Consider the following 12,725-nt stretch of genomic DNA (forward strand, 5'->3'; position numbering starts at 1 on the left):
AGAAAATAATCCAGCGGTGTAAGGTCCGGAGATCGGGCAGGTCACCTAACTAGGCCACCTCGTCCAATCCACCTACCAGGGAACTTACGGTTCAGAAGTTGTCGTGCTCGTAAGGCGTTATGTGCAGGGCATCCATCATGCTGATACCACATGACCATTCTCCAGTTCAGAGGTACGGTGTCCAAGAGAACAGGAAGATTGTGACGTATAAATCTGGAGTATTGTCTGCCATTTTCGATGCCATTTATAAAGAAAGGTCCGATAATATTTGGTGTTGGATTATTGGAGATACCATTAACTTTCCACGGACGTTGATGCTCTACCTAACGAAGCCATTTTGGATTGTCTGCGGACCAATAATGCATATTCCTCATACTGACAATTCCTTTGTTGGAGAATGATGCCTCGTCGGTAAAGAGAACATCTGCAAAAAAATTTGGATGAGTCAGAAGTTTTTGCTGAGCCCACCGACAAAATGTTACCCAATTGCGGAAGTCATTTCCATGAAGATCCTGGTGTAAATGAACATGGTAAGGATGAAATTTATGACGTTTAAGAATACGCTGTGCACTTGATTTCGACACACCAACTTCACTTTCAATTTGACGTGTGCTGATTTGAGGATTCACAGCTATGGTAGCGAGCACAGCAACTTCAGCACGTTCATCCGTGCGTGTTCTAGGACGATGTCGAGGTCTTGGATTTAAGCTTCCCGTTTCACGTAGACGAGATGTGAGACGACCAAACATCCGGCGCGAAGGCGATGGCTTGTCAGGGAATCGTCTTCTGTACAGTCGTTCTGCCTGAACAGCATTTCGTCCACCTACAACAGGGTACAGTAGAGTTATGTAGAGTAGGGTAGAAAATAGACATATTAACTTAATAATCATAATGTTCACTAACAGTACTATCAACAAACAAGCAATCTCATAACGTATTTCCCGTCAACGTACATTCTCCATAGATCAGAAGCATTTCTACCATATCTTCATGTGAGTACATTATATTGTACAGTATAAGTTCCACAACACAACGTTTATTCACAATGTGTACTACCTCCATGCCGTCACTAGATTACTCTGATGCACGACTACACTGGGAAGCGGTGTACTGCACGCCAAAGCAACAAGTTGGATGCTCGGAGGGTGGTGGAGTACAGGAGTTTGCATGGGTCGCAAACTATAAACAAGGCGAAGTGGTAACTGTGGCAGTAGTGGGAACTACGTTGGACACTTGACTAGGTAGAGCCAGGCCCTGCGCGACAGGCACAATGGGTCATATAACGCATTAGATAAACCTTATTTTGGGTGTGCAGGATAAATAAGACAACCTGACGGGTGTACACCGATCGGTACTAGTTCATATTGTGTACGTAGATACGTAAAACGTGCAAGAGGGAAACCATTATGTGCTTATGAGAGTTGAAGGCAGCAGACCGTATTATTCGTTTCGGACCTCTTGATAAGTATGGAGGTGTGATTACACATGTCAATCACATCGCGATTACGGGCAGCATGGGGTTCACGCCTGAGCCTCAGGACGTGCGCTAGCAGCGCATGTCGGGTGTTTCAAGCGTCAACTTCGCGTCTCAATATCTCGGGATGTAATGGGAATATTGCGATGCAATCAACGCCATTGTGTATGTGCTTTGTCACGCTATGGATTGCTGATGAAAAAATATAGGAGGTCCATTTAAAAAAAACAAGTTTGTGTTAAAAAACACATATGCTTTCGTTTTAGAATGTTTCCAAATATGTACATTCATGGTCCCCAGCCCTACATTGATACCGGTGAAAGTCGTTTTCCAATAGTTGTTATTTATATATATAAAGGGTGTTACAAAAAGGTACGGCCAAACATTCAGGAAACATTCCTCACGCACAAAGAAAGAAAATATGTTATGTGGACATGTGTCCGGAAACGCTTACTTTCCATGTTTGAGCTCATTTTACTACTTCTCTTCAAATCACATTAATCATGGAATGGAAACACACAGCAACAGAACGTACCAGCTCGACTTCAAACACTTTGTTACAGGAAATGTCAAAATCTCTTCCGTTAGTGAGGATACGTTCATCCACCCTCCATCGCGCGGAATCCCTGATGCGCTGATGCAGACCTGGAGAATGGCGTGTTGTATCACAGCCGTCCACAATACGAGCATGAAGAGTCTCTACATTTGGTATCGGGGTTGCGTATACAAGAGCTTTGAAATGCCCCCATAAATGAAAGTCAAGAGGGTTGAGGTCAGGAGAGCGTGGAGGCTATGGAACTGGTCTGCCTCTACCAATCCATCGGTCACCGAATCTGTTGTTGAGAAGCGTACGAACACTTCGACTGAAATGTGCAGGAGCTCCATCGTACATGAACCACATGTTGTGTCGTACTTGTAAAGCCACATGTTCTAGCAGCACAGGTAGAGTATCCCGTATGGAATCATGATAACGTGCTCCATTGAGCGTAGGTGGAAGAACATGGGGCCCAATCAAGACATCACCAACAATGCCTGCCCAAACGTTCACAGAAAATCTGTGTTGATGACGCGATTGCACACTTGCGTACGGATTCTCGCCAGCCGACACATGTTGATTGTGAAAATTTACAGTTTGATAACGCTGGAATGAAGCCTCATCCGTAAAGACAACATTTGCACTGAAATGAGGATTGACACATTGTTGGATGAACCAGTCGCAGAAGTGTACCCGTGGAGGCCAATCAGCTGCTGATAGTGCCTGCACAAGCTGTACACGGTACGGAAACAACTGGTTCTCCCGTAGCACTGTCCATACAGTGACGTGGTCAACGTTGCCTTGTACAGCAGCAACTTCTCTGACGCTGACATTGGCGTTATCGTCAACTGCACGAAGAATTGCCTCGTCCATTGCAGGTGTCCTCGTCGTTCTAGGTCTTCCCCAGTGGCGAGTCATAGGCTGGAATGTTCCGTGCTCCCTAATTGCTTCGAACGTCTTCCTGTCGGGACACCTTCGTTCTGGAAATCTGCTTCGATACAAACGTACCGCGCCAAGGCTATTGCCCCGTGCTAATCCATACATCAAATGGGCATCTTCCAACTCCGCATTTGTGAACATCGCACTGACTGCAAAACCACGTTCGTGATGAACACTAACCTATTGATGCTACGTACTGATGTGCTTGATGCTAGTACTGTAGAGCAATGAGTCGCATGTCAACACAAGCACCGAAGTCAACAATTGGGCCAACTGGCAGTGAATCGAGGAAGTACAGTACATACTGACGAAACTAAAATGAGCTCTAACATGGAAAGTATATATATATATATATATATATATCCCAGTGGCAGTGTGGACACTTGTTTCAATAAGTTAACAGAAGTTCTAGATAATGTCTCAAGTACAAAGGTCAACATAATACTGCGTGGGGACATTAACATCAATACTAATATCATAAATGAATCCAGCAGCACCTTCATAAACATCCTTCAAAGTGTTGTCCCTATTGGTCAATAGTTCATGTCAAAAAGGGTTACTACAATGACTTCACCAGTAATTGACCTTGTGGCCACAAATAAGGACAGGGGAAAAATGTGATGTAGCTGTAAAAGTTCTCTGACTATCAGACCATCTCTGTCAAATAACAACAGTAAAATCAGGCATCGAATCATTCCCTAAACTACAAGCATGCGAAAGATATCAATCAGAAATCAAAATAACAGATTTTTCTAAAGAACTAGAAAAACAAAGCTGGGATGAAGTGTATAAGGAAACCAATGTGAATATTAAATTCTCTAAATTCTCCACATTGTTTAAATTGAACTTTGAAAAGGCATTTCCAAAAGTATGCTTGTCTGTATCAACATCTCAAAAAACAGATGGATAACAGCAGGTATTAAGAAGTCCTCCCAAACACTTAAACATCTCAGTTCCATGGAAACGTTTCGCAATGATCCAGAATTCTTAAATTTCTACTGTAGATACAAAAAGATCTATAGGAAGGTGCTGACTGCTGCAAAAAGGTCATTTAATGACAAAATAACTTATAATGCAGAGAGTAAAAGCAAAGCAGTCTGGGATGTTATTCTGCATTTGTTTGCCTCTCCCCATTTCTTTTTTTATAATATACTGCTGAGGGAGAAGGATAAGGTAATAAATGATCCACAACACTTAGCAAACTATGTAAATGAGCATTTTTCAAGTATTGTAGAGAATTACAGCAAAAATTCCGCCAAAGAAATATAACACCTGTAAATAACGATGCATTAAATACAATTATGTTGCTTCTGGCCACTGAGAATGAAGTCAATAAAACTGTTCGAAATGGTTCAAATGGCTCTGAGCACTATGGGACTTAACATCTGAAGTCATCAGTCCCCTATAACTTAGGTTAGTTAGGTTTAAGTAGTTCGAAGGACATCATACACATCCATGTCTGAGGCAGGATTCGAACCTACACACGGTTCCAGACTGAAGCACCTAGAACCGTTCTGCTACCACGGACATTAATAAAACTGTTCATCTAAGCCTACTGACTTTTTTTTTAGTTTGTGAAGTACCAATGTGTGTACTGAAACAATGCAAATGGATTATACAAGGCCCCTTAACAAATATAATAAATGAATCCTTCACATCAAAGACATTTTCAGAACAGTTAAAACAGGCAAGAGTTGTACCTTTGCTTTAGAAAGGTAATGCAGAAGACAGAGAAAATTACTGACCCATTTCCCTGCTGTCAGCATTCTCAAAAATAATAGAAGCAATTACGAAATACAAAAGATTGTATTTATTCAGGTAATTCATTAATCTAAGTGTATCACAGTTTGGTTTGCAAAGTGGCAAAAATATGGAATCAGCCATAGAAGAATTCACAAACGTTGTAGTTGATGCCCTTCATAAAGCTGAGTGTACCACAGGCATATTTTTGGATCTTTCTAAGGCGTTTGATGCAGTCGACCACAAGATTCTATTAAATAAATTGGAAGCATTAGGAATAAGAGGGGTTGCTAATGACTGTACCCTCTCTGTAAGGTATGATTGAAACCAAAGAGTAGATCTATTTGAAGTATGTGTTATCTCTAAACATGTAGCAAAACACTTATCAGAACCAAAATACATTAATAAAGGGTTTCTGCTAGGTAGCATATTTGGACCAATACTGTTCCTGATATACATCAATGACTTTCCCAGTAGTGTTACTCATGGTGAAAAAATTGTCTTTGCTGTAGACAGCAATATCAGAATCGCTGAGAAAACAAGAGAATTCCTTGTTGAGAAATCAAATGAAACTCTCAAGGAAGTTTATGATTGGTCAATAAGCAATAAAGTGACATTGAAATTCATAGCATTAGTTTTATGTTCAGTTTGAAGAGGAAAAATGACAATGTTAAATTAAATGTAGATGGCACCTTTATAGATTGTGTAAAAAATGCAAAATTTCTATGAAAATATTAAGATTCTCAGCTGAAGTGGTGTGAACACACCAAGGTACTTGCTTATGACATTCTGTTTGCATGTTACGTCCTTAGAATCCCATCATCAGTAACAAGCAGTGTCATTTAGTTACATACTATTCATATGTACACTCAGTTCTTAGCTATGGCATTCTTGTTTGAAAATTGTGTTCATATTTTGTGCATTTGTTCCCCAAACTCCAGAAAAGAACCGTAAGAATAATAACCAAAAATACTAGTCAAGCTCATTGTAAAGATCTGTTCAAAACACTGGTACATGTATTCACATGGAGCAGTTAAAATCCCCATTCAGTTGTACACATCACAAACAACATTGGTAATTACTGCACAAACAGCTCTGTCCATGACCATGGAACAAGAGATAGACTCAACTTACATTTACCAAGAAAAAAGTAAACATAAAACTTAAAACAGCATTTTATACCAAGGAATAAAACTGAACAATAAATGACCAAAAGAGATTAAAGAAATTCCAAAAACACTTATTTCAAAAGGCAGCTAAATGCAATACATTTTATACATTGAAGGATTACTTAGCTAAAGCAGTAGGGGTGGGATAACATTTTTTTTATAAAACATTCCACATAACGCCTTCACTTTACTATTATTATTTATATGTTTATTTTACGTTTATTCCTTCTCTTTCCTTTCTGGAAATACTTACCCCCAAGCTAAGTATTGTGTTATGCAAACACTTCTTACTCTTTCTCTTTCTGAGTTCAACATCTCACTCATTATGGAGGGATGCTGACTCAGTTTTTCGTGACAGCAAATGGGACATTTCGGTACAGAAAATGGCCCATAAAACAATGTGTGTATAGTATGTGCAGTGACTGAACATTGTGGCATTACATTATTTAATATCACTCACATCTCACTAAGTTATTTGTAAAAAATATATTGTCTACCAGGAGTAGATCTAATGATTGTCTCTAACTAGAAGTTTAAAATAAGTTATATTTATAAATTGATCTATGTGTATACGAATTAAAATTTAAATACTTTGAGATGTCCGACATCCTTGTAAAAAGTGATCTACGGTTGAATAAAGTTGTTACCACTACTACTACTGCTACATTTGAAATTTTATTCCTTTATAATTGCTAGGAATATAATGTTTGCTTATAGCTACTATCAGGTTTACATTGTATATGCAGTTTTACTTTAGTACTTTATGGATGATTACAATGTTGAACTTTTGTATTTGGACTAAGTTACTTTTATTTATTTCACACGTCTAGTTCACAGGACCAAATGGAGGTTTTTTTTTTGTGGTTTTAGGGCGCACAACTTCAACGATCATTAGCGCCCAGACTACGTTAGGAATGCACCGCGAGTCACAAGTTTAAAACAGCAACGAAACGGAAAACACAATAAAAGACAGACTGACAGGCAAAGGATTAAAAAAAAACAGCATAATCAAATGTCCTTAGAGAGGGTTGTCAAGTTGATAAAATGAAGCACGCGAGCAGCTGCTCGTGGGTCATCCGCTAAAATGGCATCTAGAGTACATGGCAGGCCAACATCAAGACGCAGTGTGTTAAAATCCGGACAGGACGTTAAAATGTGGCGGACCGTCAGCAAGTGCCCACATGGGCAGAACGGCGCCAGCGTAGCCGTCAGCAGATGGCGATGGCTGAACCGGCAGTGTCCAATTCGTAACCGGGCCAAAACTACCTCCTCCCGCCGAGAAGGGCGTGAGGAGGACGTCCAAGCCGCGGGAAGAGGTTTCAAGGCCCGAAGCTTGTTGTCTGTAAGTGCAGCCCAATCGGCATGACACAGCGATAAAATGCGCCAACAAATGACCCTGCTACAATCTGACGAAGGGACACAACAAGAAGCTGTCCGAGGCTGGAGGACCGCAGCCTTGGGCGCGGCATCTGCAGCTTCGTTCCCAGGGATACCGACATGGCCAGGAACCCACATAAAGCTAACCGGAGAACCGACGTCCACCAGCTGCTGAAGAGAGCGTTGGATCCGGTGCACGAAAGGGTGAACCGGGTACGGATCACTGAGGCTCTGGATGGCGCTCAGGGAATCGGAGCAGATGACATATGCAGAATGTCGGTGGCGGCAGATGTAAAGAATAGCCTGGTAGAGGGCAAAGAGCTCAGCTGTGAAGACCGAACAATGGCCATGGAGCCTGTATTTGAAACTTTGTGCCCCGACAATAAAAGAACACCTGACCCCGTCATTGGTCTTAGAGCCATCTGTAAAAATGAAGGTCATATTAATGAACTTCGAACGAAGTTCGACAAAACGGGAGTGGTAGACTGAACCGGGGGTAACCTCCTTTGGGAGCGAGCAGAGGTCAAGGTGGACGCGAATCTGAGCCTGGATCCAAGGTGGCGTGTGGCTCTCGCCCACTCGAAAGGTTGCAGGGAGTGAAAAATTAAGGTATTGAAGGAGGCGACGAAAGCGAACTCTAGGGGGTAGCAGGGCAGAGACATACAACCCATATTGACGGTCGAGAGAGTCGTCAAAAAAGGAACGATAACACGGGTGGTCGGGCATTGACAGTAGCCGACAGGCATACCGACAAAGCAGTATGTCGCGCCAGTAGGTGAGTGGCAATTCACCAGCGTCAGCATGAAGACTCTCGACGGGACTAGTATAAAACGCTCCGATCGCAAGTCGTAAACCCCGATGTTGTATGGAGTTGAGGCGGCGTAAGATGGATGGCCGTGCAGAGGAGTATACGAAGCTCCCATAATCCAGCTTGGAGCGGACGATCGACCGATATAGGCGAAGTAGGACGGTTCGATCCGCTCCCCACGATATACCACTGAGAACACGGAGGACATTTAGAGAACGGGTACAACGGGCAGCCAAATATGACACATGTGGAGACCAGCTAAGTTTCCTGTCAAATGTAAGACCTAAAAATTTTGTTGTCTCCACGAATGGGAGAGCAACGGGACCGAGTCGTAAGGACGGTGCGAGAAACTCTTTGTAGCGCCAGAAGTTAATACAGACCGTCTTCTCGGCAGAAAAACGGAAGCCATTGGCGACACTCCAGGAGTAAAGACGGTCAAGAGAACGCTGAAGACAGCGCTCCAGGACACATGTACGCTGCGCGCTGCAATAGATGGTAAAATCGTCCACGAAAAGGGAGCCTGATACATCAGCTGGGAGGCAATCCATTATTGGATTGATCGCTATGGCGAAGAGAGCGACGCTCAAAACTGAGCCCTGTGGCACCCCATTCTCCTGGCGAAAGGTGTCTGACAGGACAGAACCCACACGTACCCTGAACTGTCGATCCATTAAAAAGGAACGAATAAAAAGAGGGAGGCGACCGCGAAGGCCCCATGTATGCATGGTGCGGAGAATGCCCGCCCTCCAACATGTGTCGTAAGCCTTCTCCAAATCAAAGAACACAGCCGCGGTCGGGCGCTTTCGCAAGAAGTTATTCATAATGAAGGTCGACAAGGTAACCAGATGGTCAACAGCAGAGCGGCGCCTACCAAATCCACATTGTACATTGGTAAGTAGGCGTCGAGACTCGAGCAGCCAAACCAAACGGGAGTTAACCATTCGCTCCATCACTTTACAGACACAGCTGGTAAGCGAGATGGGTCGATAACTGGAAGGCAAGTGCTTGTCGTTCCCCGGCTTAGGGATCGGGACAACAATAGACTCGCGCCAGCATGCGGGAACATGTCCCTCAATCCAGATGCGATTGTGAGTACGAAGAAGAAAACCTTTACCCGCAGGAGAAAGGTTCTTCAGCATCTGGATATGAATAGAATCAGGCCCTGGAGCGGAGGACCGTGACTGGGCAAGTGCGTTTTCGAGTTCCCGCATGGTTAATGGGGCATTGTAACTTTCACGATTCGAGGAGCAGAAGTTAGGTGGCCTAGCCTCCTCTGCCTGTTTGCGGGGGAGGAAGGCAGGGTGGTAATGAGCGGAGCTCGAAACCTCTGCGAAAAAGCGGCCGAAGGCATTGGAGACAGCCTCAGGGGCCACAAGGACGTCATTCGCGACCGTCAAGCCAGAAACTGGTGAGTGGACCTTAGTGCCAGATAGCCGGCGCAGGCTACCCCAGACAACAGAAGAAGGAGTAAAACTGTTGATGGTGCTTGTGAAAGCAGCCCAGCTGGCTTTCTTGCTTTCTTTAATAATACGACGACACTGTGCACGTAATCGTTTATAATTGATACAATTCGCCACTGTAGGGTGGCGTTTAAAGTGCGTAAAGCACGTCGACGAGCACGTAAAGCGTCTCTACATGCTGCGGTCCACCAGGGGACCGGTACGCGACGTGGAGAAGAAGTAGGGTGAGGGATGGAATATTCAGCAGCAGTGAGAATGACTTCCGTGAGGTGTGCGACCTGACGATCGCAGCTTGTGAAGGTTTGATCCTGAAAGGTCGCCCTGGAAGAGAAAAGCCCCCAGTCTGCTTTGGAGATGGTCCGATGAGCACAGAGAGGGGGTATGCTGCAGGAGATGGATAACACACGGTAAGTGGTCGTTCGAATATGTATCAGAAAGTGCATACCACTCAACCCGGCGTGCAAGTTGGAAAGTACATATAGAGAGGTCTAAATGGGAATAGGTGTGAGATGTGTCCGAACGAAAAGTAGGGGCGCCAGTATTGAGGCAGACAAGATTGAGCTGGTTGAAAAGGTCTGCTAACAGGGAGCCCCTCGGACAGGATGCTGGATAGCACCAAAGGGGATGGTGGGCATTGAAGTCTACAGTTAACAAAAATGGTGCAGATAGCTAAGCAATAAGTTGCATCATGTCTGCCCTGGTAACGGCAGACGACGATGGAGTGTAAACGGTACAAATGGAAAATGTAAAAGTGGGGAGAGTAATGCGGATGGCAACTGCCTGCAGGCCGGTGAGCAACGTGATGGGATCGTAGTAAATATCATCCCGGACCAGCAACATAACCCCTCCATGAGCCAGGATACCTACCACAGGGGGTAGGTCAAAACTTACAGATGTGTAGTGTGCCAAGGCAATTTGATCGCATGGGCGTAGCTTCGTTTCCTGGAGGGCTACGACGAGCGGACAGTGCAAGCGGAGCAGCAACTTCAAGTCCTCTCGGTTGGAGCGAATGCTGCGAATATTCCAGTGAATAAGTGCCATCGTAAGAAGAAAAGGAAGATGAAAGAAGGGGTCACCTCGAAGGCCGCTGAGGGCCTGGCTTCGAGCGAGCACTGCCGCCGCTATCAGTAGGCGGACAGTCATCGTCCATTGGTTCTATAGGCCATCTTGGTAAGATGGCCGGGAGAGGCAGCTTCCTCCGCCAGTGAACGGCCAGATGTTCGGCTACCAGCGGTGCGGCCAGGCGACACGGATGACGGCCTGGGGCGGCAACCGCTGGGTGGCGCAGGAGAAGAAATGCGCCGTGGCGGAGAAGTAGAACTGTGCTTCCTATGAGCCTTCTTGGAAGGTCGTTTGGTGGAAGTACCGGTCGATGGCTGGGAGGTCGAGGTACGTAGGAAGTCTGCATGGGACGGTTCCTTCTTGAAGGTCCGTGCATCTGACTTCTGTGTCTTCGTCTTAGCAGAAGCTGATGAAGGGGCTGTTATCTGTGGGGTGATGGGAGGAAGAGGAGACGTCGACCGCGCGATCTTAGCACTGGCCGAACGGACGACCGTGGTGCTGAAGGTCAGATCGCATGTCTGGGTTGCCACCTTCCTGGTAGTCCGAGGAGAGGCGAGGACAGTACTGTATTTCCCCGCTGGGAGCAGCGTGGGCTTCCTACTAGCCAATAGCTTGCGAGCAGCCGAGGTGGACACTTTCTCTTTGACCCGAATTTCTTGGATACAGCGTTCTTCCTTATAGACGGGACAGTCGCGGGAGGATGTGGCATGGTCACCCTGACAGTTCACACAACGAGGAGACGGAAGTGGACAGTCACCCTCATGGGCATCCCTGCCACAAGTGACACATTTAGCCGCATTGGAACAAGACTGTCGAGTGTGATTGAAACGCTGACACTGGTAGCAGCGCGTAGGCGTCGGGACATAGGGGCGAACAGAAATAACCTCGTAGCCCGCCTTGATGCGCGATGGCAGCTTAACACTATCAAAGGTCAAGAAAAGTGTCCGGGTCGGTACAAGGTCATTGTTGACATTTTTCATGACCCTATGGACAGCCGTCACGCCCTGCTCAGCGAGGAAAGATTGAATCTCCTCGTCAGTCAATCCGTCGAGGGATCTAGTATAGACCACACCACGAGACGAATTCAAAGTTTGGTGAGCCTCCACAGGGAGGAAGGAAGAAGAAGAAAAAGAAGAGAGAGAGGGAGAGAGAGGACAGACTGTCTCAAACGCCGAGGCGAAGACCAGAGAAGGCAAGGAGAAGAAGGCAAGAGAAGAAGAGAAGGAGGCAAGGAGAAGGAGGCAAGGAGAAGGAGGCAAGGAGAAGGAGGCAAGGAGAAGGAGGCAAGGAGAAGGAGGCAAGGAGAAGAGGGCAAGGAGAAGAGGGCAAGGAGAAGAGGGCAAGGAGAAGAGGGCAAGGAGAAGAGGGCAAGGAGAAGAGGGCAAGGAGAAGAGGGCAAGGAGAAGAGGGCAAGGAGAAGAGGGCAAGGAGAAGAGGGCAAGGAGAAGAGGGCAAGGAGAAGAGGGCAAGGAGAAGAGGGCAAGGAGAAGAGGGCAAGGAGAAGAGGGCAAGGAGAAGAGGGCAAGGAGAAGAGGGCAAGGAGAAGAGGGCAAGGAGAAGAGGGCAAGGAGAAGAGGGCAAGGAGAAGAGGGCAAGGAGAAGAGGGCAAGGAGAAGAGGGCAAGGAGAAGAGGGCAAGGAGAAGAGGGCAAGGAGAAGAGGGCAAGGGAAAGAGTAAGGAAGACAGTGAGATGGAGATGAACAAAGAAAGGAACCAACCAAAGAAGGAAGAAACGAGAAGTGAAAAACCAAAAAGACCACCAATATAGGTCGTGGGACCGTCCGTCTCCGGACGCAGGCGCTAACTACCCCCTTGAGGGGGATGGAGTCCTTTTAGTCGCCTCTTACGACAGGCAGGAAGACTTCGGGCCTATTCTAACCCCCGGACCCGCAGGGGGGACCAAATGGAGGAGCAAATCTCCAAAGCCATGGAACGTATCAGTACATGAAATTGCAACGTAAAAGTAATAACAGATAAAATAAAATGTCTATGCACCCAAAAAGACAAGACACAATTTTATATGAACACAGTCAACAATATAACACAGCAACTACCTTAACTTTGAAGGTACTCCTAGACAGAATAGAAGGAGTGGCCCCATGAGGAAACTTTTCAGTTTCGATTTGAAAGCACGTGGATTATTGCTAAGATCTTTGAATTC

The 12,725-nt window shown here is 45.5% G+C and overlaps 1 protein-coding gene across 1 annotated transcript in view; it reads left to right on the top strand.

Moving 5' to 3' along the window:
* LOC126413240 (uncharacterized) overlaps nt 1–12,241 on the top strand; it is a 29,166-nt gene extending 16,925 nt beyond the window's left edge. Inside the window, exon 2 of the mRNA XM_050083140.1 lies at nt 11,673–12,241. Within this exon, the coding sequence (XP_049939097.1) occupies nt 11,673–12,241 (569 nt within the window). The remainder of the gene's footprint in view (nt 1–11,672) is intronic.
* Nucleotides 12,242–12,725: the final 484 nt, after the last annotated feature.

The sequence above is a fragment of the Schistocerca serialis genome, chromosome 7 (genome assembly GCF_023864345.2).
Source record: "Schistocerca serialis cubense isolate TAMUIC-IGC-003099 chromosome 7, iqSchSeri2.2, whole genome shotgun sequence".
Lineage (NCBI taxonomy): Eukaryota > Metazoa > Arthropoda > Insecta > Orthoptera > Acrididae > Schistocerca > Schistocerca serialis.